Source organism: Chroicocephalus ridibundus, chromosome 1, assembly GCF_963924245.1.
Source record: "Chroicocephalus ridibundus chromosome 1, bChrRid1.1, whole genome shotgun sequence".
Lineage (NCBI taxonomy): Eukaryota > Metazoa > Chordata > Aves > Charadriiformes > Laridae > Chroicocephalus > Chroicocephalus ridibundus.
The window spans coordinates 121,576,673-121,604,475 of record NC_086284.1 but is presented as its reverse complement, the minus strand read 5'-3'; the positions used below and the strand labels follow the sequence as shown (position 1 = coordinate 121,604,475).

Sequence of the window (27,803 nt, the reverse complement as noted above, 5' to 3'; positions counted from 1 at the left end):
TTTTTTTTTCACACATGCTAGATAATTGTGCAAACCTGACAGTCCCTATGAATTTGATTCCTCAAATTTTGACTTCCACTGTGTTTCTTGGCCTGCTGAAGGCCAGTTAAGTTCTTTGTTTCTCATGCAGAATAGATTTAAATAAATTAAAGGGAAATAAAATATAGAAGGCAAATATTTATTTTAAGCTCTGTAAAAACACTGGACAGGTCAAGAAATTATCACTTCTGTGGAGTGTTCCCTTCTTTCTTGACGTGTCTAAAAGGGCAGTAAAAGCTACGTTCTCCTATTTAAGCCCCTAATGCTAATATTGCCTAAGATTCCTTAGGGATGCTCCAGAATCTGGATGTTGATACTGCCTTTGTTATGCTGGTTCATTTGTATGGTGGTATCTTATCTTGTGTGTAGGGAACAGGTGCTCAATTAACCATCATATTGTGGTGCTCATCTAGAACAGTCTGGTTGTGAAAATGTAGTGTTCATTTGGTAGTCCTTTCCACTGTAAGGCTGAATAGATTGATTTGGTTTAGAATTTAATCAGAAAAAAAATCTCATTATTATTAAAAAAAAACCTCAATATTGGAGGCTAACTGTCGTCTTTGTTTCTTGCAGTTCAGGCAGAAAACAAAGATGCATTATATTTTGTTGGATTGTTTCGTGTTGCCAACATAGAGTTTCTCCCAGAATATAGGCAGAAGGAGTCGAAAGAATTCCTCTCCGTGGCACAGAATGTGCAGCATGTGGTAAGACGAGTGGGCTGCTTGGCTAGCAAAAAGATGAGAGCTGTGAACAAGAGGTGCAACTTTCAGGTGCCGTTGGGTCTGCTGCCGTGTTCTGCTTCCCCTCCCCCAGAAGACTGTGTACAAAGGGTGGCTATCTGGAGGCAGAAAGGAACTGAGTGCTTTCAGCCTATTAATCACAAACTGAGTTTTGAAAAGGTCTGTTTGACTTTTACATTTACATTTGACATTTTTTTTACATTTAAATTTTACCTATCTCCCCCCCCCAAACCAGTCTATTCATAGAACTCTACATAAGCCCTACAAAACTTAATCGCCGCTTTTGTGACTTTACGCCGATAAAGTCTTTTGCATTTAAATTGGTATCTGCTGCCAGTCTTCTGCCTTAGAGCATCTATAATTACCTCAGAGCTCTCAAACATATTTACATTTACATTTCCTTCTGATGCCAGGTATTCTAAAGACCATTATTCTTCCCAAACACCTTGCATCAGTCAAAGCAGAAATAGCACTCTGTTGTAGGCAGTTAAGGTTGCTCTAGAGTGGGAAGAGAAGCGTGGGAATCTCGGTTAAGAGCAAATTTGACTTTAAAGACATTTGATGTGGGGAGTAAAAAGACATTAATGCCAGGAAATGCAGCGCTGTCCACGTAAGGATTCAAGCAATAGTAAGAAAACTGCTAAACAAACAACAACAAAAATTACATCAGATAGAAGCAAGGGGTTTTTTAATAATTGCTAATTTTTTTTCATCTTATAATACAAACTTATGTTCCTGTTTCCCAGCTCTATCTTTCCCCCCCCTTCTAAGAGCTGGATCACAAGAGATTTGAAAGCAGATAATTTAGTTTTCCTAGTCCTGCACCTTAATGACTGGAGTGCTTTCAGGCAGGGGTGACAGACGACGAGCACAAGAAGTGTCCTTTCCCCACTCTCCATGGAGCAGATCTAACCTGCTGTGAGCCCCGTGCCTTGCTCTTGTGCCGGAGTATCCTGCTGTTGTGACGTGCAGTGGAGAGAGGTGACAGACAGCAAGTTGTGAACTGCCAGTGTCACCACCTCCTACTTGAACGTAACTTGGAAATCATTTTTTTGTCTGTAAACTGTCTGAACTCACCGATGGATTTTACATTACTGAAACTGCAGTTCTTGTTGACATGACTTGACTAAAATTGCTAGTAGGGATGTGGGGGATTTGGGGTTTTGTTTGTTTTCCTCCTTAAAACCCTTTTGTTCTTAGCTCCTGGCCCAGAGACGCCCAGAGTGGTAGTGGAAGAACCTCTCAAGATAGGCTTCTTTCTCCTTTCATAGTAACAGTCATATACAAAATCCCTTGTAGCCTAATCTGGAGAAAGATTGAGCTCCACCCATTTTATTTAGGCTCTTAAAATAATTGTTCAAACTTCCTGTGTTAAACACTAAAAGTTAGGGACTAATATTAATGTGATTTTTTACAGCCTTTTCTTCAAAATAATCCATGTTACAGTCCCTTGGCCATTAATTTTAACCATTAAGCAGCGGGATGAGGTCTGAACAGCTTGAGGTACATGCCACCTTGTGGCTTTAGAAGTGTGCCTCTTGGAACAAGAGGAATGAAGGTTATCGTCACACTGGTATCATCACACACATACAAAGAACTGCTGGAACTGAGAGCTTGCTTTCCCCAAAGACAGCCCCGCAGCATGAAATCAGCAGATTTTTTCTTTCTCCACATTATTACACTGTGTATTGGAAAGAAGTATGTTAATACTAAGCTGTTAGTGAAGAAAATAGACACAAACTGAATTTAAATGCAATAAAATTCCACATAAACATCAGAAAAAACTGTTTAACCGTGAAGGTGATCAAACACTGGAGCAGGTTGTCCAGAGAGGTTGTGCAGTCTCCATTCTTGGAGATATTCAACTGGATGTGGCCATGAGCAACCTGGTGTAGTTGATCCTGCTTTGGGCAGGTGGGTTGGACCAGAGGCTCTCCAGAGGCCCCTTCCAATCTTAGTATTTCTGTGATTCTGTGGGGAAAAAGCTCTGTTATGAGTTAACTACACCTTAGTACCAGCACAGAAAATGTTATGAGTACGTGCTTATTTCCTGAAGACTGGCCCTAAGATTCAGCATCAGGATAGGGAAGCCCTCTGTGTTTGGGGCTTGCTGGGCAAAGAATGCGCACTCTTTCCAAAACTCATTTATTTGGAAAAAGCATTGCTGTATGCATCAGCTGGCTATGGGCAGAAGATTTAATGTTTCCTGGGAATATTAGACTTGTTATGGGTGCATTGCAGAGCTGGTCTGTTCTTGTCTACTGCTCTGCCATGGCTTCACTGCTGTATGTCTGGAAATGTGTGCAGATTGCATATTCTTGGTGGAAAAGAGGATGGTCCTAGGAAAGCCTAGGCATATAACATCTCTAGGTATGGCTGATTTTCAGAAATGCTCATTCTTCATCTTCTCTTTCAGATGAACTTGGTCTACACAACCTCCTCTTTCTCCAAATTTTATAAGCAGTCCACAGTTTCAGAAGTCAGGTAAAACTGTGGTTAATGTAATTGTATTTCTGCTGGGTAGTATATAACGTAATGAGTCCACAAGAGAAACCTCTTGTCAGTGGTTATGATTTAATCTGTTTGCTATGCACTTGTACCGCTACCAAAATACATTTATAACGTCTACCAATTCATTTCACAAAAGTAAGGGTGAACTAAAGTCATATAAGCAGTTCCTTGTCTGCCAGGAGTATAATCTAAGGTAAACAGAAATAATGTCCCTTAAGAGGTTCAGTGATGCTTTGGCTGATAGCGACACAGAAGTTTAACCACTCAAACATGCTGTTAGAGCACAACTCTGTATTATTGACCAAGTTTCACATATTTTATTGTTATAAAACTATTTTCTACTGACAGAAGAAGGGGAAAATCCCTATCCTGCAATAAAATACGTTTACTCTACTATTATGTATGCCATTAATGCTAGAGGATTGGTCATTCCAATCCAATGATCTGTAGGAGATAAACCAGCTCTAATTCAAGTAGATATGATGATTTCCATAGATCTCAAAAGTCAGGAGCCCTCAGGAAATCTGCCTAGTGAAGATCACCAACCAAGTGTGAGGAATGCGTTTTTGGTTTTGTTTTTTTTTTTTTTTTTTCATTTATTTTTTTAGGAGAGAAAATACATTCAGTATGTCAAAGCAGCAAGGCAAGACAGAAATAAGCCATACTCTTCTAAAATTGTACTTCAGAAGCTTGTGTCAAGAGTCTAGTTTTCAGAAAACTTTTAACATGATGGTAAACTGTAGGACCTTTTTATTTCAGTAACAACAACAAGGGAGGCCTCCTCATTCACTTCTGGATCGTATTTGTGGTACCACAGGCGAAAGGCCAAGTGCTGTGTGAGGATTGCGTGGCTGCCATTTTAAAGGATTCCATTCAGACAAGTATCGTTAACCGGACCTCGGTGGGAAGCCTTCAGGGCCTTGCGGTTGACATGGACTCCATTGTACTAAGTGGTTAGTATTAGCACATACCCATGACCTTGAGGAAATACTTTGTTAAGCAAACATTTTTATCTTGGAGTAGAAAATTCTATAAATAAACCAAAATCTTTATCCAGCTTCTTTAGCTTCTAATACTAAAATTATTGGGGGAGGGGGGTGAAGGGGTGAGGAAAAGGAAAATTAAAATGAGATTTGAGGTCAAATCAAGGTACAAAGTGAACACCGACTGCAAAACTTTCTTTACTTGGAGTGCTTATGTTCAAATTTAGGAGATGAACCTGACACCTTGTAGCCAGCTCAGACTTGGGTTAGTCTATGACTTTAAAAGTATAAAAAGGTGAAGGGTTAAGATTTCAATCAAACTTTAGCCCTTCCATTGAAAATGAGATTCTTGTCACCCCTTTATTAAAGATTAAGAAATGGATTATAAAGCTGCCTAATCATTAAACAATTCCTGTGCCATTCCTGTCTGGGGAAGAAGATCGTAATGTAGAATTCAACTATCTGTTTAATCTAAGTAGCTACAAAATATATGATTTTCATGTCTATGAACAAATGTCAGAACAAGCTTCATTCAACAAGTCTGTCCAACTGAAAACTGGAAGAGACTGTGGCCAAGGGTGAGAAAATGACCTCCTGGGTACCTCTCAGTCCTTCAGTTAAATTTGATTGCTTAATTGACATGCAGTCTCTTCTTGCGTCGTGCACTAAGATGTCTGGGGACATGATACCTCCAAAGCTGCTTGCAGAATTTGCAGAAATGAAGTGGCCTCGGGCAGCCTCCCTTGCTGAGATAACTGTTTTGTTCTGTGTGTTTATTGTTATGATTAAAGTAGTGCAATTAAATTAAACCCTGAATTCTGTATTTTGAGCAATTGAAAAGACTCACATAACTCTCTTTCCACACAGCAGGTCTTCGATCAGATTATTGGTCAACCACGGGAACAGGTAATTCACCATTTTGGCAGCTTCCTGGCAGAGGAGAGGTAGAGAACAAAGCTTTTAGTTCATGTCTTAGACTCAAAGATACTGTTCAGTGTTAATTTAAGAGGGTTAAATTCAGCCTTGGCATTTATGTCCTGAGCTGCTCTAAGAGTGGCCAGGAGTCTTGCATATGACAAATACAGAAACTACCTGTCTTTAGTCTGACTGGTGTATGTACCTGGTGGCATGATAGGAAATAAAATCAGTCAGTCAGTTGTTTGCTATTCACTGTGTTGAAGAGAAGATTAAGGTTTTCCAAACTGGGCAGTACTGAATTTGTTTATTGGCTTTTGAGATAAACAATAGCAATGCTTTTGTTCATCCTTTATAATCCATTACTCCCTTTTCTCCAAGGTTAATGATGAGTTTTTTCTTTTGAATGAATTCCCTAACAGAAATTAGTTTAAGCAGTTCAGTTTTGCCAGGTTTATGGGAGACACTACTTATGTAACTGCTTGGTTTCATGTTGTAAACCTCCCAGCAGGGTTCTCTGGCAGTGTGCAGAGACTTTACAAGCAGTTTGAAAGTACATTATATCTATGTTCACTAGTCTGTGGAGTCGGTACCTAGAAAAAATGTGCTACTAGGCTAAGCAATGGTATGCTGATCGCCTTTGATGCAGACACCTGATGAGTCTGTTGGGCCAGCAGCTGTCAGTCAGGTAGGAGGGATGTGTTGGCCTCCCTTATTCCTTGACACAGGCTTACTTGCACCCTTTCGGTTTTTTAAGGGCTTTATACCTTTCCATGTCTGTATTTGTCTTTTCTGAGACATTAACTGGTACTATTTCAACAATTACATTTCTATCTGTGACTTCCGCTTCTGTTATCTCGCAAGGTTTTAGCTTGCATACTTTCTCAGAAGTCAACAATGACCTTTGTCAGCGCAGCCAAGTCAAGGCCTCCAAGTACTGCTGCCACAGGTGGACTTTGGGTCACAGACCCTGGGCCGTGGTTTGCAACGGTTACATTGATATCGGCCCATAATTTCTCAAAATTCAGGTCAAGTTTGCTGAAGCGTTCATTTGCTCAAAAGCTTTCCTGACTTAAAACTGCAAAGCATAGCAATATTGGTCTTTGTCACACCTCCTTATGTCACACCTTCTTACATGCATTTTAATTATATAGAAGAATTTTGTGTATTGGTGCTTACTTGCATAGCAATTGCATCTCCCAGTTCAGTGTTGCAGGGCAGAAGAATAAGTACAGTCAGATCTTGTGTTTCAATTTGTTCCGGAGTGCAGTCCCTAAAAGAGAAGAAAATAGGGAGAAAAGTGCAGCACAAATATTGATGTTAAGGCTTTTTTAGGACTTAGATAGTACCTTTCACACAAAGGGAGAAGGATGACCTTCCATATTGTCGACATCTTTCAGAGACTTACAGTGTAGTCAACCACAGGTGGCAACTGGTATTTATGAGAAGCGCAGTGCTGGCATGCAAGTTGCAGGGGAACAACAACATGGTTTGCCACAGGAGCTGAGGAAAGTCTTATACTGGCGCCATTTCATTTGTTGCAGTACCTTGAGCGTGTCTGCTTAGGACTGTAGACTATGGTGGAGAGGTGAAAGTGTTAATGCAGCAGCATACAAGGAAGGTGCATCGCCTCATTAGGTTTTGAGAGCAATGGAGTTAACTTTGGCATGAAGCTACACCTAGTTGTTATTTCAGGCACAGCACTGGAGTACAGATTTCTTGAAGAATGTGTTGGAAAAGGGACTTGTAGAGATTCAGCTGATGTGAGTGACTTGCATTGCCATGGTACCTGGCTGTGCAGGGTCTGTTTGGGTAAAGACTGTATCCAGCTTTGGTTTCGAGCTGCTGTGCTTGCATTACTTCTAGTTCCAGAGCCAACTCTGAATCCTCTGCACTGTGCTCCACACCAGCAGTGAGCCAGTCACATTATTATTTACTTAGTAGAAATAAGGGTAATCACATAATTCTAAAGATTATGATCAAAGCTGGCTTTGTTAAGGGTGCAGAAATAAGCTCAAATAACTATTATAAAACAAATGCTATTGGGAAGAGATAAGAACAAGAAGGAAGAACAATGGCTCAAGCAAAGCTTTAAATAGTTTTAACTGTAATTCAGTTGAACAGTATGTGACCCCTACGGATTGTTCATGAACATTCATAGCATTAGTTTCGAGATTGTAAATTAGAAGTGGAAGTCAGACAAAGCCTGCCACTTCCTGTCTGGATTAACTGCTAGTTAAAAGGCCAACATTTAATTTGAGTGAACATTCACAATGCTCTAATTGGTGTTCCACAACAGTAACTATTTCAGAGACTTGTCTTTTTAATAGGCAGAAATTAATGCAAATGTTTACTTTGGATCTTATTCTCCCTTATTTGCATTTTCCTCCTTCTCACCTTTCAAAAAGCTATGTTAAGAGTTTTAGATATGACCAAACAAAAAAATCCCTAAGCTTTTTGCTGAATGGGAGCTGCGATATTGAATTGAACAATATGTTTGACTTGAAAGCAACAATTTTTTGAGCTTAATTGGAAAATTGGATTAAGTGGGGTAATTTTCAGGTGATTCTTACCTAAATTATGACACAGCCCTTCTGCCCCTGCCTGTTTGTTTTGTTTTTTTTTAAATGCAAGTGTTTTGTAGTCTAGGCTGTATCATTTATATTTCACGGTACTTACTTCCATTTCTAACAGTGATTTCTAATGCTGCAAATGTTTTCAACACTTGGCAGGACAGAATCCTGGTCTGAATTAATTTTGACCCTGCTTTGAGCAGGATGTTGAACAAAAAGGGTCCTAGCATCCTTTCCAACCTGAATGAAGTGGTGAATCTGAATTTAGTGGTAGAACTTACAGCTCAATTCACAATAAAACATTGAAAAGCCTGATGTTTGGACAATAATCTAAAAAAATCAGAGTAATAAAAAAAATGTAGTTTGATTTTTATTTGGTTTTTATTTTATTTATTATAAATATCCCAATATGCGTTGATTTCTGCTTTGATGAACATTTCCTACTGAATAATTATTTGATCCTCTGGGAGATCCACAGATCTTTGTTAACTGCAAATACCTGTTGTACAAAATGTTGGTGCTTTTGTGCAAATACTCTACAAGGACTTACTTACAGCACTGTTTGCCAAGATCTATGGTTTTATGAATAGACTTTTCTTTGACCACAAACTTGGAACTAAGATGCAAACAAAGAGTGGCATAGACTATTTTGTTTTCATATTTAGCTATTCTTTCTTATGTTGCTTTAGTTTAAAATTGGTTTTAGGATTATTTTTTTTTAAAGTGCATGAGGATATAACCATTTTGTAACGAGTGTCCAGTGTTGAAAATGTGACATTTCCACAGGAACAAATTGTATGTATGATCTGTATGCTGATCACCTACATGAGCACTTTCCTCTGGATATCCATGCTACCTCAGGAGGAACAATCTGCTATTTTAAGCTGACTGCATCAGTGGGCCATCTTATTCGCCTTTCAATAGTATCCCTTCAGATCGAAGCAGATAACTGCATCACTGACTCACTAACCATTTATGACTCTCTGATGCCAATCAAACATAAGATACTGTACCGGTGAGTATAAATTTTCATTGAGAATTCATTGACAATCATTCGGTTTTTTTTTTTTTTTTCCCTGTAGATTTGTCAACTGCATTTTTGGTGGGTTTTTTGTTTTGTTAAAAATACTCTGATCTCCATGCGTTATGCACAAACACCTGGCAAAGTGGAGAAGTTTGTTTTTCTAATAAAAGAAACACTTAAATACCCTTTAAATTCTTTTTTATTCTTCAGCTGGAGTGCACCTTCACCTAGCTGCAGAACCTTGAGAAGTTCACACATTACTGGGTGGAATTTTCTGTTTCTTGTCAGGAAACAGATGCTAACTAAAATAAAATATCATCATTTCCTCCCCTAAGAAAACTCTTCTTCCATATGAAGCTTAGTGCTCTTCATACGAAGACTGAAATTCTAAAACTAAGTCTTGTGATTCTTTGGATACTTACTGCCCCTGACCACTTCAGCACTTTTTTTAGCTGCTCTGTTTGAGTAGTTCAGAGCGTTATTGAAATCTAGAGTTGAAGCTCCCGTGCACTGAGATATGCAGACTATTATTTAAAAAAAAAAAAAAAAAATTCTGTTTTTTTTTTTGTCTTTAATGATCCAGTAGGCTTCTTTGGGGACTTTTTTGTTTGAAATTCCTAGTAACTAATTCCATAGAGGCCTGTCATACCAAAAGGTGAAGGCAGCACCTCCACCAAGTAGACGAAGAACTCAGTGTTTTGACCCATTAAATCCTTTTCTCTGTCCTGTCAGTGTGTGTATAAGCCTCAAAGAAGAGCACTGGCTTTTCAGTCCTCTTCGGGAGCTGTCTTCTAGTAATCTGAATCACTCACTGGCTTGTCTATAAAAGAGCCATTGGTGTTCACTCACTTGTTAGTATCTGTAGAGGTCTGAGGGTATCTGCTAGGTAATGCATATGGAAAGCAACATATATATATGTTTGGGTTTTTTTTATGAGACTAGTTGATTGGCTCAGATTCTTAATTTCTGACTTGAAGAATAACTTCTTGCCTTTCCCACTCCCCAAACTCAAGCTAAATCTGTTGGTCTAATAAAATAGTTGGTCTCTTTCTACAGGCCCTTCTTTACTATTGGCTTCCTTCATTTTTCTTGGAGTGAAGGCTGAAAGTCAGTATTATCTCCTATGGCTAACCATTCCATCTTCCTTTTCATGTTTGCAATTTCTTTTTTGCCAGAAGTGGCTTTCCAATGCTGAGTTTCTAACCAGCCTTGAGGTAATTTTGTGTTTAAGAGCATGGAGTTTTCACTAGGTTTGAAGTAGGTAAGCTCTGCCCCAGTGGAAAACTTATGCACAGAATGAGAGCATTGTGTTTGGGTTTTGTTTTGGGTTTTGTTTTTTTTGTTTTTCGCTGATTGTTTACACACGTACTCTCCTTTCTTCCTCCTCAGAGCTTGTGAACCAGTCAATTCATTGGTGTCACTTGTGTCCACAAATAATCTCATGCTGGTAATGTTTAAGGCAGCACAAATAAAGGAACAGAAGGAATTCCATGGCTATTTTGAGGTCATTACACAAGAAAGTACGTTTGTTTTGTGTTTGGATATGTGTTCATTGTATCGTTTCTAAAACCTCAAAGTGGCTGTCATGTTCCTGATGTATGGATAAATGACTCCTGAATTTCAGTTTCTTTTTTTCTACACGCCTGTCTCTCTCCTTCATCTCCTCTGCATTACTGAGTGTCTGCCTTCCTCTTGATTAATTTAATCCGTGTAGATTAGCTGTTCTTAAATGAAATATAAAGGGAGAAGTCTGAAACCAGCACTCACTGTATTCAGTTGGTCAGGACTGAAATGTGCCAGTAGATGGAGTTGTTATTCCAGGTGTAGCATCGCTCTGGCCTCTCTCCTGGTTTGGGACTCGGTGATGTTAAAGGTGGAAGGAGTTCAGCACTAAAAACTACTTCCAGAAAATAAAACTTCCCTTGCTTTGTCTGCTTTTTCTATCGGTCTCTGCCTCCTCATTAACACAAAGGAGTCAGTTATGTTTGTGTGTCAAGTCTATTATCTGGTTTTTATTGCTTTAAGCTTTAAGAAGTGGTTAGATAATAATCACGAATAGCAGAAGGAACATCTCGCTAGCAGCACAAGGAGAAATATCTAACACAATCCAGAGCAAGGAAATTCAAGCTGCTCAAAAAAGATGCTGTGTAGTTTCCATGTTGAGCATTAAAATACTATTGTAAAAGCATGTGATAAATTCTCCATCATAAGTAACTTTCAGTTCAGGGCAGTTATTTTTGCATGTTTCGTTAGTTTAAATTCAGGGCTGGGATTTCTTTGTCGGGGTGGGGGTGGAGGTCGTTGATTTTAACAAATTCTCTAAATCCATTGAGCAGTCATAAAAGGAAATTTTGACTTCCAGGAGGCTGATTAGATTAGCACATTGTCCATTTCTCTTCTAACTGGCTGCATTTTAAGACTAGAGATCCTCAGGTATTCCACTACTGTGGATGTATTGATGTGCAACACTGTTCACGGAGACTTGTTTGCAGAGCTGCCTTCAGTGAAACAACCAATATAAAACCTCACAATGTTTTATCCTGGTCCTGCAGAGCCCAGAGAGTACTCCTAGATTTTTACATCCCTTGTCTGTCTGCCTGCATCTTTTACAGCTTGAACCCAGATAAATATAATTCCTAAACTGCCCTGTTTTACAGCGGAAGAATTCTGATAAATTTGGATGCTTAGCCCACTGAATCGCTTTGCTGGAAATATATTAAGGTTTAACAACTTTTGCTTCCTTTTTTTCCCTAGGGTGTGGAAAAGCAATAGTGACAAAAGAGAAAATTGGCTATGAAGGGAGAATCACAAGTCCCTATTACCCAAGCTATTATCCTCCAAAATGTCTTTGTGTATGGAACTTCCAGGTAACATGGATTTCTTTCTCTCTTAGGCACTGTTACAGGTTCTGTGTGCCCAAAACGCACAAGCATAGCAAAAACAATCGTGTAGGGAGTAACCGGCATCCTTAAAGATGTGGCAGTTTATAGAAATGACATACCTGGCTGTGCTCGGGTTTTTTGTGTTAGGTTTTTTCTTTTTTTTTTTCTTATTCTTTTTTTCTGTGCACTTATTCTTAATGAAGAGAACATAGCTCCTAAGCTGTCCTATTATAAAGGTAAGGAGCTGAGATAAGTTTTGATGTTTACCCTGCAGAGTTACTTCACAGCAGAGAATGTAAGACTTTACTGGTTTTAATTCCCCTCTTCCCACCTCGAAAAATTTGGAAAAAAGTATGTACAAAACAGTCCTCTAACCTAATTAGTACTGCTGCTTCTCTGATATCTCTTCTCAGTCTGTTTAGTTATGCTTAATAAGTTGAATTTTTGTCTTCTAAGATGTTATGTCCTATCAGCACAATCCCACAGGCTGTTTTTATTTGGTATCCTTTTTCCGAATCTTTCTCAGGTACTTTCTTGAAAGCAAATGACCAAAAGTTTACCTCTTTTTTAAAACAGTTTTGTCATGCCTTGTCTGATGACATTAGTATTTCCCTATTGATGCTGCTAAAATAAGATCTTTGACTTATGGTTTGCCTTAGTGTTTTCCTCTCTAAAGGATCTGGCAATGGATACAGTACAGTCCACTGGTTACCCATCTTTCTGCTTATGCTACTCATGTCTGGTTAAGCTAGTGGTTGCCCACATTGAATCACACCGATCTGAATGGAGTCCAGCTAGCCATGACCTCAGCTTCTTCCTCTTCTAGATAAGGCGATTACTTTCTTGTTAAACTTTAGGTCTTCAATTCATCCTGGAGTTCTGAGGGAAAAGTTTCTGGACATTTAACATGGGCAACACACAAGACTTTTTTCTCAAAACAGTTTAATTTCCCAGTACATCAATGCTGAAACTTCCCTTGTGTCCCAAATCATGTTTTATGTGAGAGAAGGAGAAATATCTCCATTTCTGGATTCTTGTCCTGAACCAGCCCTTTTTTCTAAAGGAACATTGCCTTGTCTTGCAAAAAGGTTCTGTTCCTCTTAATAAAGGAAATTCTAATTAATTTTGAATCCTCACAATACTTCTGGGCTTAAAAATCCTTTGTAAAATGCTAAGGAATGCTTGGCTGAACAGGTGCTAGCAGAAGAGTACAATATTGTGGTAGAAGTAACTCCTAGCATTGCAGAGGTGACACAGGTATTCAGTACAGTATCTTAGCTAATAACCCACTGGGGCTGTTTGTCCCTACACAAGTAAATTTGGATGTTTGAGTGCTTTGATCTTGATACAAAAGCTGCTTTCTATGTGTGGCCAGCGGCCTTTTGAAGATGAAAGGCTGTTGGCTAGAGGGGGAGAAAGCCTGCAGCTGTGGTGGCGCTCTGCCAGCATTTGCTTTCACTCGGGACTGAAGAGCTGGCAGGCGTCTCAAGTGCTGGCTGTTGAGCTGGCGAAGCCAGCACACCTCCCAGAGCGTGGCATTGCCAAGCACCGTAACTGCTGAAATAAGTCTAAAGACTTTCCTGTACTATGTACGCAAAAGGAAAAAGAAGACTGCTGGCACTGTCTTTCTTGCTCACAACAGACTCCGCAGAAGAGCCTCGGCATAGCTCTGAAGTTTCATAACTATACCATCAGTGAGAAGAATATTAAAGGCTGTGAGAGAGGATGGTGGAAAATTAATGAACACATGTAAGTACTTCTGCATGGGTTATTAAACTAGCATTACCAAAATAAACCTTCCCATCACTACTGCAGCTCAATCGGAGAGCTTCCACAAAGACAGAGGTACTTCACTGGTGTCTCTTACCATTTTTCTTTCACTTTGGCTGATGATGTAACTGAATCTTCGTAAAACACACGCACGTATTACATATAGGTATGTTATATTTTATATATACAAATTCTATTGGAAAATACCAGATGGATGAAAATAAAGTCCCTTGGTACTCTTTGAAGAGAAAGAAATGGAAAGAGTGGATGAAGGTGGATGTCCTGTGAACCCTGAAATAATTCTGGGTTTTCTGGGACTGCTGAACGAAGTCCGTTTAAAAAAAAAAAAAAAAACCAAAAAAAAAAAACCCAACCTTTTAAGTGTAACTTAATTCTATGATTGCTCACGAAGACACCAAACCTAATTAACTTCTCAGTGAAAGCTATTGCAATGAGATTATTGGGAATAGAAGAGTAATTGCTTCTGTATTCCAGTCACTGGCTCTTGAAAGAGAAACCGCACAGAGTGGCTGCCAAGGTACACTGTATTTCTGAAGTGGTTTTTATTAAAATATTGCTGTGTTTTTTTTATTAAAGAACTGCAGCTTTACCACACATATTGGCCACCCATTTTTTCCTCAGTTCTTTCAATCTTTGGGTGATGAGGCAAGGTTAGATTTAGGATGTCGGAATCTTTTTTTTTTAAACTTTGTTCAAATAGAAACCTTGGTAAAATCAGAATAGAAATTGAATTTCTAAACTCACTACTGAAACTAAGTGAAGTCAGTCAGGCCTTTAATAGCGTAACTGAAAGAATTACAGAGGGGAGAAAAAACTTCTTCTATTCTTTGCTACCATGTTGTACTTATATAGAGAAAATTCTCTATAAAAATTTTGTCTGAACCTCCTAAGATTGTTCCTTGATGGGAATTGTTTGCTGGACTAGATGGGCACATGAAAACACCACCCAAAACAGACAACACTTGGTGTGTTTGTAGGGTTTCTTTGGTGTTCTTCTTATGATGCCATTGGAAAGATTTGAGATATTAGGGATGTCTGAGATATGAATCAAATAAAGGCAAAATCTGGAAAAAAATGACGATGGGTTCATATTGTAAGAATTCTCTATATGAAAGAGCAGCTTTTAAATAAGCATACCAATTACACTTCCACAGAATCAAATGTCAGTGTATGACCCTTAGAAATGCTGTCAAGGTTACTTTTGAAGTACCACACAAGAACACGTGCTCCTGATTTCTGTTGCAAGTTGTCGATGATGTATGTAGACCAAGACAAGCTTTCCTTTAAAAGTGTCTTTTTCACTGAATATAAGGCTTTTGAACCTCTGTGATCTCATGTTCTATGTCTACTTTCCATGGGGGAAAAAATACAATTTAAAGCATGAAAAATTTTGATATTTGATTATTCCCTTCCCCCGCCCCCCAAATTTCAATGGTTAATGAAATGGGCGAGGTATACATCCCACCTTTTCAGCTTCCTGCATTTACAGTTTACAGCACGTGTATTTTGCTATATTAGGTAAAAAGGGTTAAGAAGCTTCAGGAGAATGACCTTGGTAAATAAAGACTGCTATCATGAAGATGGTGTAGATAAGGTTCCTTCATACCTCTAGGGACAATTTTATCTAACCGGAGACACTGAATGCAACCATGCAGTTCTTCCTCATCTTTCTTTCAGTGGACATGCAAATGTTCCTCTGACTAGTCAGATGATTTACAGCTGATGAACTGCTTTTGCTGAAATTCTCATAGGCAGAAATATCAACAAGTCTCTGTGAGCAGACCGTTAGAGGTTTATGTGAACAAAGAGGTTATCAGTGTTTTATTTTTCTTAAATTCATTGGTCCAACATCCCATTGTCTCTGCTACAGGATGCTTGTAGCTACTCATCCCCTGAAAAGTCACCCCACTCCCTGCTTCAACATATGGAACAGGATCCCCTTAATTAGTTTCTCTCTGTAGCGATGGCAGAGAGTTCATAGATGGTGCCTTGCAACCTCCATTCACCTTGGACCTGGAGAAATGCCTACGCTAGAACTGAAAGGCTCCCAAGGATCTGTATGTAGCTCTGTCTTGCAAATCCAACAAGCTATGGCATTTCTCACTGTGTACAGGAGAGAACTTCCTTGATGTAGCTGTCGCAGCTCTTCCACAGATGGGCAGGAGCTTCCTCTACTTCTGGTGAGATGAGGTTGCTTTACGTGTCTGAGAAGTGGTCAGTGAAGCCTGCATTTTTATTTCTTTTAAATGGTGCTAAGGTTTGTTGGAGGGAAGTTGTCTAAGTCATTGACAGAAGGAGAAATGTAGAAAATGTCTGTGGGCTAATTGAGAGGAATCAGATGGTTAGGTGGCATTTTGCTATGCACTTTGGTAGGACATTTTAGGTTGGGAACATTGACAGACACACCAAAATGAGTGAGAATAAGACTTCCTGTAGCAGGAAGTCTTCACTCTTAGCCCTTATATATTTTTTGGTGGTGGTTGTTTTTTTTGTTTGGGTTTTTTTTTTTTGGGGGGGGGGGTGTGGTGTTTCTTTTTTTTTTCCCTGATTAACTTTTCTGTAGTAGAAAGCTGTTAAATTAACTCTCTTCTTTGCAACTGTTTTCAGGATGTAGAAGAGAAGTCTATTTTTTTAATTATTTTGTTCATTTATTTTTCACATTGCTATGATAAAACCTCCAAAAATTGTTAAAAGTATGTTTCATTTTCATAAGGTGAAGCAAAGCACATACGCAAACATGTGAATGAGCATGAGCATTCCTCAGTGGTGTGCACAGGACACCAGGCAACATCTATCCACATGGGAATCACTGCCCAATTTCCCTGCATTCATTGACATGAAGAGCAGTCCTGGTGCAATGCCTGGTGTTGTCAAAATAAACAAGAGAAATATTTACCTCTGGATAATAGTTCGTTAGTCCGTTTAACAATACAATAATCCATTTTCATGTTCTTCAAGTTTGTTCTAATTGCACTGTCTGACTTCACACTCTTATCAAGTGAGTGTGTGCCAAGTGTGCTAAGAATCAATACAGATGCTTCTGCTTTTCAATCTATTTAGACTGATAACTACTTTTCTTGACAGGGGTCTTAAAGACAGATGTTTTATGTCATAGGTGCTGCATTTTTGGGGTGCTTCAGTGGAACAGAGGAGAGGGTCCTTATTTCTACTTCTAGTACAACCTGTGCTGTCAGTGTTCACTGTTTTACTACCTTTAAAACTGTCTCCAATTTTTAAAGCACCATCCAGCAACCTTTCCCTGTTAAAGAGTTGAGTGAATGGTTTTTTTGGGGGGTGGGGTCGTTTGTTTTTTATTTGTTTGTTTGTTTCTTTCTTTTTTTTTTTCCCCAGCTAGAGTAACATCTAGATGCCAGTTACAACATCTTTGGCATCTTTGATGAAAGGGGCAATACGAATGCATTAGCAATGGATGCAATAAATGTTTCCTGGCATCAGGGAGCATTTAGGTTTCTCTCAGTTAAGTGGTATCGAGGCAAAAGTCCAAGGAAGCTCTTTGCCAAAATGGCAGTTTAAAGTAGATGCACACCCAAGGGATTTTTTTTCCATCTGGACTAGTTATTTGAAGACATGACTTTAAAAGCTAAAATTCCAGAATGTTGGTGGCAGATGAAGGCTGGGTGACCACTTAGAAATATTTTCAGTTTCCCTAAATCTATTCCACTCTACCCCCAAAGTACTTGGACCAATTTTATCCTAATACCTTGTGCCCTCTTCTTAGGGGCAATCCTCAAAATCTGAGCAGTTAAATTTGCTGACTTTTCCCCTCCCACTAAACTTGCTTAAGTCTTCGCAAAAAATCCAAATCTTTTGAAAACAGATATTGGAAGTGGTGACAAAAGTACCCATGTTTGTCTTGATAAATTTCTTCATTAAATCTCTGTTCCTCTAGACTTTCTGGCAAAACATTCTGCTTGCATGTTTGTAGTCATGAAGGATTACGACCAGCATTTTGGGGAATTTGGGTACTGGTTCAGATTGGTTCTTAATTAAAGTATGGCAGCTGACTGCATTGCTGAATTTCAACGGTGTTGGCATTTAAATAGTATGCAAGGCAATTTTGTTGTGAAGGCTGCTCTAGATGCTCTAGAACTCCACTGAACATTTTTAGGTACTGCGGTTACTATGTTGATCACCAAACGGTCTTCCACGTTGCAAGTTCTGCTGTCAACATCGAGCTTCAGTGCAGTTCGAAGGTATCAGAGAAGCCACTTCTGGTGGAGTATGGCAGCTATAACATCAGCGAGCGTAAGATGGATTTTATCTTTTTCAACCCATCTTTGCATTTCAGATGTGTGAAGCAGCATTTTTCATGTCCAGTAGGACTTAATTATGTTTATGCAGGAAATTCTCTGTTGGGTTTTTGTTTCTTCTATTTTCTTGTCTTACTAAAAGTCAGGTGACTAGTAAACTAAAAGCCTTTTCTCGCTCATCAAGGCTATGCAGCTTATGTTTGCGGGCACGCGCAGCATGCTCTGGTTTCCTGTACGCACACAGACTGCTGTCTTCTGCACAGTCCTTAAAGCTTGCTGCGTGGCTATGGCCATGGTGCCATCAATTAAAGTCTGCTGTTCCTCTTCATTTTCATCCTCAGGGTTTTGTTTGCAATGCTTCTGGTACTACAAAGCCTTCCAGATAATGAACAGAGAGTACCAAATAACTAACTGCTTATTCCAGTGTTTCCATCAATTTAAATACCTTGTGTGCAAGTAGAAATCTGAGCAGAAAAACATCTCAAAAAGTTGATAAGTCTACCGATTGTGAGTGTTTTCAAGTCCTGAAACAGACAACTGTTTACTGATACTTTCCCCCGCTGTGTTAATCTTATACATTCATGTTGTTAAGGTAGTAGAGAAGCAATGGTTTCTCATCACATTAGAGCAATTTTATTCAATGCATATATGTGGAGTATGTAAAAAGATGGCAACTTCATGATTTTATTTTAAAAGGCAAATGTTTATGTAATTCTTAAGTCACCTCAATACAGGTTACTAACTGAAGTTGCAAAGTGCTTGCAAAGTTTGGTTATTGGAAGTGAGACTGTCATTTAAAAGAAGATGGTATTCTGTCTTGTGTTGTACCATAAAACACCGGCTAATTTGGCCCAGTCCTAGTGTAGAGCCTGCAGCCCACATTGCAGTAACAGATGAATTGAAACTTTAGAGATGTTTTTTATTCTCTTTTAAATCCCATTTTTCACCATCTGAACTCAGTTTAAGTGCCGGCAATGTATACAGACTATTAAATTTAGATCAACTTTATCATTGATAAAGTCTAGTGGGAGGCGTCCCTGCCCGTGGCAAGGGGGTTGGAACTAAATGATCTTTAAGGTCCCTTCCAACATAAACCATTCTGTGATTCTATGATCATTCCTTAGAACAGCTTTGTGACTGTAAATTGAAATGAGCTAGCAATATTTGGGAAAAGGAAATTTTTAAGTGGTTTCTTTTTTACCTCCAGCATGTCCACCTGGACATTTCAAGTGTTCTACTGGCTTATGTATTCAGCAGATGGAGCGCTGTGATGGGATAAACAACTGCTTCGATGAAAGCGATGAACTCTCTTGTGGTTTGTATTCGCTTACTAGAGATCTTGACTGGAAAATTCAATGAATGCACTCTCTAGTCTTAGAAGGCAGCTGAAACAAGGTAATACTTGTTTTTGGGGGGAAGACATTTCCAGCTTCCTTTGCATCTCCAGGTACAGACTATCAGTCAGTCTCCTGAGTGCTTAATTCATAGTTAATTAGCAAGGGACAAAACTAAGAATGAAGAAGGTACGGTACTGGAAAGCACGAGCAAGAAGGTTAGATATGCAAAAATAGCTGTAATAGTCTATATTTCAGATTTTCCTCATGTGATAAATGCTGGTAATTACAAAGTTGTGTTCTTATTTGAGATGAGTTTTATTTTATTCTCATGTCATTTTCACAATGACAAATTGTGGTGCATAGAGCAGATGAGAGTGACAAAAATTGTCTATGGTGAAACAGGGCTTGAGTTTGGGCCGCTCCACTTGGGGCAATGTATGAACTGGGACAGATCACTGAACTCTTTTGCGCTTTATTTTCTCCATGCATAAAGAGGCATTCGTACTTATCCTTGTACCATGCAATGAAGCTACGAAAGTGGTACCTGGGCATAGTCAGAAGGGTAGTGTTAGCATTACAAGCAGGCTTCTGCAGCTAATTTGGTTTATGTTTTTAAAGTTGTCCCTGAGTGGAACTGTAGCTCCAGCTTCGCCATCCAGGATAACCTGCTTGCCTGCAACGGAGTAAGTGACTGTGAGAATGGGAAAGACGAGCAGAACTGCACCCACAGTAAGGCTACTCTCTTGATTAATTTTTTTTTTTCCTCTCTTCCATCATCTATCCAATTCTGACTTGAATACTGGATGTGTATTCAGAGAGTTAAGAGGCACTATCAAATTTAACTCAGGCTATATAATTCTGTTCAGTTTTTTGATACGCTTATAAATAAGCCATTATTGATTTTAAACTGTTTCTTTTTAATGAGCTCATGAACATCTGTTTCAGCAAAATACTGGCAGAAGAATTAAGTACTCTGGGTGCAGGATGGGTATCTAGGGATTTAAAGCTTGAATCCCAGATTTTATCCCTTTAAAGCATAATCTGTGCAAATTATTTCCTGGATCTGTTTTACCATCTGCAACATAACTATAAAAATGATTGTTTCTCTGGAGCGGTTTTCAGGGTTATAAGGTTAACGTGTTTAAAATGCTATGGAAGCTATAAATTTAGCATTAGGCATGTGAAAGTTCTGGGTCAACCATTTCCTTAACTTCAAATAAATGGACACCATGACATGTGCAAGGGAGCACAACTGGGAAGTGGTGGAAGTAACTTTTTTAAAGTTAATTTTTTAATGTTTAATGTTTTTTTTAACCTGCTTGACTAGATAGTCTCTGTAAATGGTTACATGATACTTCTGTGTGTTGACAAGAAAAATATTTGGTTTGAGGGGCCTCGTTTATTGCAAGACACATGGAAATAGGAAAATGCCAAGGTTGGGGTTGCAGTTTAACTGAATACAAATAGTAAGACTGCTTCACTATGATCTTCCATTTCATGTTTAATACTGAAATATAAAGGGGGGCTTCTTTCCAGAGTACTGGATGTTTTCTCTTTTGAGCCTAACACTTGCTCTACAGCTAATATTTTGCTGCTATATCCATGTTCATTAGTGTTATGGGAAAGGATGAGAGGAAATTCTTGCTCAGACTCAGACAACGTGATGCAAGCCTTAGTATAGATGCAGTTATACATGAATAGTTTATTCTACTTAGAGATTTGTTTAAACCATCCCAGCCAAAGTGCTCTTATTGCTATGTTTCCTCCTATCTCTTAATACATGTATGAATCTTTTATCTGTGCAGACGTGTCTTCACATGTTAAGCAGAGCCAATAGTCTTTTTTTTTTTTTTCTTTTTTCCCCCCTCAACTATTTCAGGTATTCCTTGCACCAAACACACATTTAAGTGCAGGAATAACATTTGCATTAGGAAACAAAACGCAAAGTGTGATGGGACTGTGGACTGTATAGATGGAAGTGATGAAAGCAGCTGCAGTAAGTCCCTCTCAAATGCTCATCTTTTTGAACTTTGAACTTTTTACACAATAAAGCCCTTTATTTCTTCCTGTTTTGGAGTGGGTACAACTCATGCAGCAGGTATTGAGTTTTTATTGCATACTCTAGCAGGGTAATGATCAGCTATCAGTTTACTTCAGGTCTGGTTGCAGAATTTCCTAAGTTCTTGTGGGATAGTGAGTTACTGTTATGGGGAGTCTTAGTCAGCTGTACTGCTTATTGTAGCTATATTAAGGAGCAGGGAAGCAGGGTTAATTGCAGACTGAACTTGGCAAGCTGGTAAGGCAGCATTTTTGTTGCCTGCAACAGTGTCAAGTACTTCTGTTGGAGTCAAAACTGTATTTGGACTTCAGGAGTGACATAGCTTTGATGAGATAAAAACCACAAACTTTTCACTTCTCTGTCTCTTCAGGATGGTGAAGATGCCAATACTTCATAGTATTAAGGCAGATTCTAGTCTTAAATCTTCCTAAAGTAACCTCTGTACAAGCTTTTCAGTTTGTTTTGCTGTAAAGTGAACAGATGATTGCTCCTGAAATAGCAATAGAAGTGGGGTTAGGATTAGTTGCTTAAAGTGAATATTTTCAGGTATTTTGTCTGGCCTTCAGCTGTTTCTGGCATGCTACCTGTATGTCAAATCTGCCAGCACCTGCCTTGGATCCAGTAGGACATCTTAAAAGACTAGCTGTATGCTTATTTGTGTTTGGAAACGTTAATGCTGCTATTGACTCTTTGGATGAGTTCTGCAAAGTGCCCAGAAGTATTAGCACATGTGTGTGGGAGCGTGGGACTGAAACTCCTGAGCAGATGCCTTAAGTGCACGAGGCCCCACAGAGGGGTCTTTCTCCATTGATCTTCCAATTACAGTGTGCTCTAATTTTTGTGCTGAGACATGACTTCTTCACTTGTGAGTAATACACAACATTTTCAGTCCTTAGTTGTTTCCATGCAAATTAATGATTGGACCACTTCGTTTCTGAAATAATAAATGACCAAATTCCACATATGTGGCTGCTACTAGAAGCATTTTTCTTGTATCGTTCCCATTGTTTTGGCAAGAAATAAGCACCCTGATGATGCTGAACTTCCTTCCTAATAGAATCCTTTCAGTTCAGGGCTGAGAGTATGAAAAAGAGATGAGGGATTGTCTGGTTTTTTATATTTATTTTGACGCTTATTAAATCAATGGATCCTTTGACATTTCTGACAAAAGAAATATTTGGAGGTCAATTTCTGCATCAGAGCTAGAAAAGAAACTTAAATTTCCCAGGCTGGTGCCATTTTTAATGGAGTCACCTCTGGTTTCAGGAATAGAGTAGCCAAATAGAGAAGTTTTCTGATTGGAGCAGGGCAAGGAAGTAGACTTCAAAACATTCCAAAGTGCAAGATTCTTTCATGCCTTGTGTGGGACGAACTCTCATTAAAGGAAAGCACTGGGTATGGCGCTTATAATCTGGAATATCCTTTGCAGGTTGTGGCAGCAGCAAGAACAGCAATCTCATCTCTCGGATTGTAGGTGGTATGAACACTGAGGAAGGTGAATGGCCCTGGCAGGTCAGCCTCCATTTTGTGGGAGCTGCTTACTGCGGGGCATCAGTGATATCAAAAGAATGGCTTGTGTCTGCAGCTCACTGCTTTCAAGGGAGCAAGTAAGCAGTCTTCCCCCCAACTCTGTCCCAAACATCACCTGAGTCCCCAAACACCTTTAACTTCCAGAGTTTGAACGACACCGAGGTGGGATGTACCCTCATCTTTCACCTGCCCTCCTGTCAGGGAGTGTTTGGGGTACTTTTTTAAGAGATGGCTTGTTTCTTTGCTCCCAACCAGGCTGGCTGATCCCAGAGCATGGCGTGCTCACCTGGGGATGCAAACACAAGGCCGTGCAAAGTTTGTATCCGCAGTGAGACGGATCATCGTCCACGAATACTACAACAGCAGGAACTACGACTACGACATTGCTCTGCTGCAGCTGAGCAAGCCGTGGCCGGACACGATGAGCCATGTCATCCAGCCCATCTGCGTGCCTCCCTTCTCACACAAAGTCCGCGGTGGCGACAAGTGCTGGATAACAGGTTGGGGCCAAAAGCAGGAGGCAGGTGAGTTTTATAGCTGCAGGTGAGCAAATTTTGTTCCCAGGTGAACAGCAGCCTTCGCAGCTGTGGGTGTGTGTGCGGGACACCTCCTTGTGTTGCATGGCTGAGTTGTGCACAGAATCATGCTGGTTTGAGTTTACTGTCCTATGCAAGTAGTTCCTGCTGCACATACCTTCATATGCTCAGGAAAATTGGCTGCTGTTCCTGCGGATCTGAAAGTCCAATGTACTCCTGTTGTTTGGGGAGCTATGCTTACTCTGAAATAACATGGTATTGTGTTTCCCCTCTGTTACTCTTGGAAGCGTGTTAGCACACCTCAATGGACCCTTTGCTGCTTGCTGCAGGAGGATGAAACTGCTAAGTGTCCCTCCTCCCTCCTTCAGCATCTGCAGGCTGAACAGCCTTGTAGCGCAGACCCCAGCTGCGAGCTGCCAGCTCCGTCTTCAGAGCGAGGTTTGACAAAATGGCCACCCTAGTGACAAAATGGCCACCCTTGTAATGGCAGGCTGCCCCATTGGCAGGGGTAGGCCTGGCCCTCCCACCACCTAGTCCTGAGCTGCCTCTTCCCTGGTGCGGATGCTGGTAACTTCTGCCCCTCTTTCCTAAAGACCTTCCAGTGTAACTGTAGGTGCCATGGCTTCCCTCAGCACAAATAGCGTAACTGTCACCGCACCAAACCCTGTGTCTGCCGTCACAGGCCTGGCCTGGCCTCACCTGCCCTCTCAGGGCTGCTGGCCTGGCCACCCCTCCGCTCGCGGTGGAAAGTAGGAGAGGCAAATGCGTGGCCTGATGCAGGAGCAGGTATTTAACCTCCAGCATTTTGACTCAATTCTCAGAATTACCGCCTGCCACATTGCATTCAGCTTCTCTATAAACAGCTGTGAGAGAATATGTGGTTGTGAACTGAGTGCAACCACCTTACCAGGAAAGGACGGTGGTATGGGGTGGTGTGTTGTCCCTCCTTGTCCTACTGGTTAGTCATCTGTGAAATTTAAAAGCTGGCTATTAGAAGAAGAAGAAGGTTTTTTTTTCCTTCTTCCCCTTTTTGCCAAATCAGTCTTTTAGGTATTTTTTTAAGTATACTTTATTACATACCATCTTTATCAAATCCTGAAACAAAGATTCATGATGTAAACCAGTACTTGCATATTTGAATATGTTGGTGAAGTTTCTTTGGCTATATCCAGACTTTGAGACGATTACCTGGTGATATTATTGGGGGTGTTGTGTTGTAAGGAGGGGACAATTCAGTTTAATCCTGTTTTTCTGGAAGTAAGTATCTTACAGAAAAGATAAAAGTTTTGGTAAAATTTTAAGCCAAAAGACCAAATTTTGAGATATGTCTGAGTTCTTTATGCTGCCAAAAGAGCTATTTGCATTCTGTAACTCTGACTTATAATTTTAATTTGGGATTCAGCACCTTCAGAGACACCACCCTAATTGCAAATCTGTCTTGTGATGATCGGAGTACCTTTGTAAAACCCTGTTTCTTTTAAAAATAAAAAGAGAACAAATTAAGAAATCTTGAGACATTTTGCAAAAGGCATTAGAAAAAGCTTTTTGGCTGACTCTGGTGATTATGCCATTGTATTTGGTGCAGCCAAAGGACCACAATCACATTACGCAAATGCCTGATGCTTAGAAGAGGCTTTCTGTAATGTTGCAGTTGTTTGGAATCTGGAATAACTTGGAGGTCAAAAGTATTTATCTGTGGATATTTTCTGAAGACTTCTTGTTTTGTATTTCAATAGGTGAACGAAATGCTAAGCTCTTTTGAATCATCCTTCTTTCAATTTGTTTTCCAGATGATGAAGGTTCAGTAATTCTTCAGAAAGCAGAGGTAGAAATTATTGACCAAACATTATGTCACTCCACATATGGGATTATCACAGCTAGGATGTTTTGTGCTGGACTAATGTCTGGGAAAAGAGATGGATGCAAAGTATGTATCTTAGCACACTTCACATAGAGTTTATCTTGTCTTTCATTATTGCATGATGAGGTATAAGAACGGACTGCCAGACCACTTTGTGGTCCATACACTTCAGTTCAGAAAACCAGCAATGTAACAGTTCTCTATCAGCAAATCCGTCATCTAAGTGTTTTCAGAGTTTTGATGCTTTGTGTGCATGACTTAGCGTCATTAAGTTTCAGTTGCAGGCCAAGGGCCAGACAATTTGCAAGTCCCAATAGTGATCTGAAATCAGGCAATTTTTGGCATAAGAGTGTCCCAGTAGAAAAACAAAAACAAAACCAACACAAAACCCCCCTGAGAAACTAGCTTGTCTCTTTTCAGGATCCCCCCTTTCCAGCCCCTCCAGGGCTATCTGATGAGACGCAGTCTACTAGGCATTAATTTTCAAATGTATAATATTCTGATCTCACAATGTTGAAAGACAATAAACATGAAGTTCTGAATTTACTTCTAGTGAATAGCAGTAAAACTATATACACACACACACACTATATATATATTTATATAACATATCAAATTTTATGTATGTCATATAACATATACTATATCATATTATCTAGAACTTATATAAACCATATATATTTTTACTAGTCAAGTGGTAGTAAATTTACTGCTAAAATAGTAGTAAAACTTCAATTTTCTTATGATGGAGATCTGGAATCTTCAAGATTATCTAGCTTTCACTGACCTACATAAAAGAGAGAGAGACCACAATGGCTCTCAGGGCAAGCAATGCCTGAGGGCTTTCTGAGGGAGTATAATGCACCAGCTGCTTTTTAGAGATTAGCAAAACCATTGACATTAAGCATAATTTTCACCAACTGAAGAATTTTTTTCTGCAGTTGTCTGTCTGGCCACTCAAGATATAGCCAAGGGAAAGAATAATTTACAGGTCTTTTGGCTGCTCTTCTGTAAGGGCAAATGATGCGTGACTCTGTCTGGCAGTTGTTAGAGCTGATCGAAATGTGAGATTTTGGTATTGTGAAAAATGCTGCTGTTATACCTTTCTTTTGTCCTAGAAAATAAAGAAAAAAGTTGAGAATTGGAATCCAAATGCAAAATCTTAATTGTAAAGGATGGAAAAAAAGATTTTCTTTTTTTTAAGTTAAATCTAACAATTTTGTGAGGCAATTCAAGATAATCCTGCTTTGAGCAGCAGATGGCTTTACTAGATCATCACCTGACATCCCTTCCAACCTGCATGTCCTAAGATTCTATAAAGTTAAAGCAAAATATATGTCTAGAAGGAGGGCACTTCTCTTGCAAAACACTGAAATTTTAGCAACTCACCTTTTGCTTTTGGAAATCCTGGGTTTCAGCCAAAGTTTTGGTAAAGTTTAATTTGCTAATAGCTGTCTGTTTTAGAGCGATTATGTCTACAGCAGAGATAATACAATACAGCAAGAAAATACAATTTTCGTCCAAGAGATTTTCCTCAAATGGTGTCACATTTTTTTTTTTTTCCCCTGAACATCTGCCAATATATTTCTACAAGAATACCATATAAAGGAAGAGTACTATTTGCATTGTCCTGCATTATGGAATTATGCCATGCTGTATAAAACTTTGAAGTCTATAACAGACTTCATTTTAATGTCCTAATTACAAAGACATTGAGTGCCCCTAAACATTACCTGCTGGCTTGTATCTGCTAGAGGACAACACTTAGGTTTTTTTTTCCTTCTTAATAAAAAAAACTCAAATCAATTGAGGGATCCAATCTGTTTCCATTCACTTTTAATTTGAAAGAAGTTATATCATTATTAAAAACTAATTGTATTTTCTTTTTTAATTTCTTTAAAAAGCTTACTATTTTTTTTAACTTATGTGTGTAACCTGTAAATCAACATGCATATTAAGTAGCAGATTTGGGGGTTAACTGTAAGTTTGAGGCTAGAAAACCAGCTATGAATTTTAAACCTAGTCCATGAAATATAATATCTTTATTAGTGTCTTTAAAGAGTAAGAGCTAGCATTCTCTCTTATGAAACTTTGGTACAACCGTGCAATCCCATCTACTTCTAGAAAAAAATTGTCTGTCTGATGGTTCGAACTATGTGAATGGGAAAATATAATCACTTAGAATTACTAAGGCAAAATATCTTCTGTGGAATTTTGTCCCAGTTTTAATAATTTGTACTGTAAACACATACAACTCAATATATCCTTTTTAGGGTGATTCTGGTGGACCATTGTCATGTCAAAGCAACGGAGATGGAAAATGGTTTTTGACTGGCATTGTTAGCTGGGGTTATGGATGTGGAAGACCAAATTTCCCTGGCGTCTACACAAGAGTGTCAAATTTTGCACCGTGGATTCACAAATATGTGCCTTCAGTCTTGTAACTTGAAAACTGAATTGCTGGGAAAAAAAAATAAATGTCCTGTATATCTTCATTAAAAAAATCATATTTGATAAAACTGTTCAGTGGTGGAATTTCTTTGCACGTCGCCTGGCTTGCACAATATTTGATTCTGGAGTACAAATATGGAAGTAACAAATACCCTTTGTTCAAACCTTGGTGAAAGAGGAAGAGACCGACCTTGTGGTGGTGGTTGTATGCAGACAGCTGGAGACACAAAAGGATGTGCAATAATAAACTTCTGCGACTTTGTGTTTGTTTTCCAGGCACAAATTAAGTGTATGTGCAAC

General features: G+C 39.2%; 1 protein-coding gene across 2 annotated transcripts in view; it reads left to right on the top strand.

The window, feature by feature from the left end:
• TMPRSS7 (transmembrane serine protease 7) overlaps nt 1-27,529 on the top strand; it is a 36,948-nt gene extending 9,419 nt beyond the window's left edge. Inside the window, exons 4-19 of one of the 2 annotated variants that reach the window (XM_063318950.1) lie at nt 613-743; nt 3,196-3,263; nt 4,050-4,243; nt 5,141-5,179; nt 8,548-8,776; nt 10,175-10,305; nt 11,540-11,652; nt 13,310-13,416; nt 17,588-17,724; nt 18,937-19,044; nt 19,685-19,795; nt 20,946-21,062; nt 22,555-22,732; nt 22,911-23,179; nt 24,982-25,118; nt 27,326-27,529. In XM_063318950.1, the coding sequence (XP_063175020.1) occupies nt 613-743; nt 3,196-3,263; nt 4,050-4,243; nt 5,141-5,179; nt 8,548-8,776; nt 10,175-10,305; nt 11,540-11,652; nt 13,310-13,416; nt 17,588-17,724; nt 18,937-19,044; nt 19,685-19,795; nt 20,946-21,062; nt 22,555-22,732; nt 22,911-23,179; nt 24,982-25,118; nt 27,326-27,496 (2,240 nt within the window). In that variant the 3' untranslated portion in view covers nt 27,497-27,529. The remainder of the gene's footprint in view (nt 1-612; nt 744-3,195; nt 3,264-4,049; nt 4,244-5,140; nt 5,180-8,547; nt 8,777-10,174; nt 10,306-11,539; nt 11,653-13,309; nt 13,417-17,587; nt 17,725-18,936; nt 19,045-19,684; nt 19,796-20,945; nt 21,063-22,554; nt 22,733-22,910; nt 23,180-24,981; nt 25,119-27,325) is intronic. The other variant, XM_063319036.1, reaches the window with a different exon arrangement.
• Nucleotides 27,530-27,803: the final 274 nt, after the last annotated feature.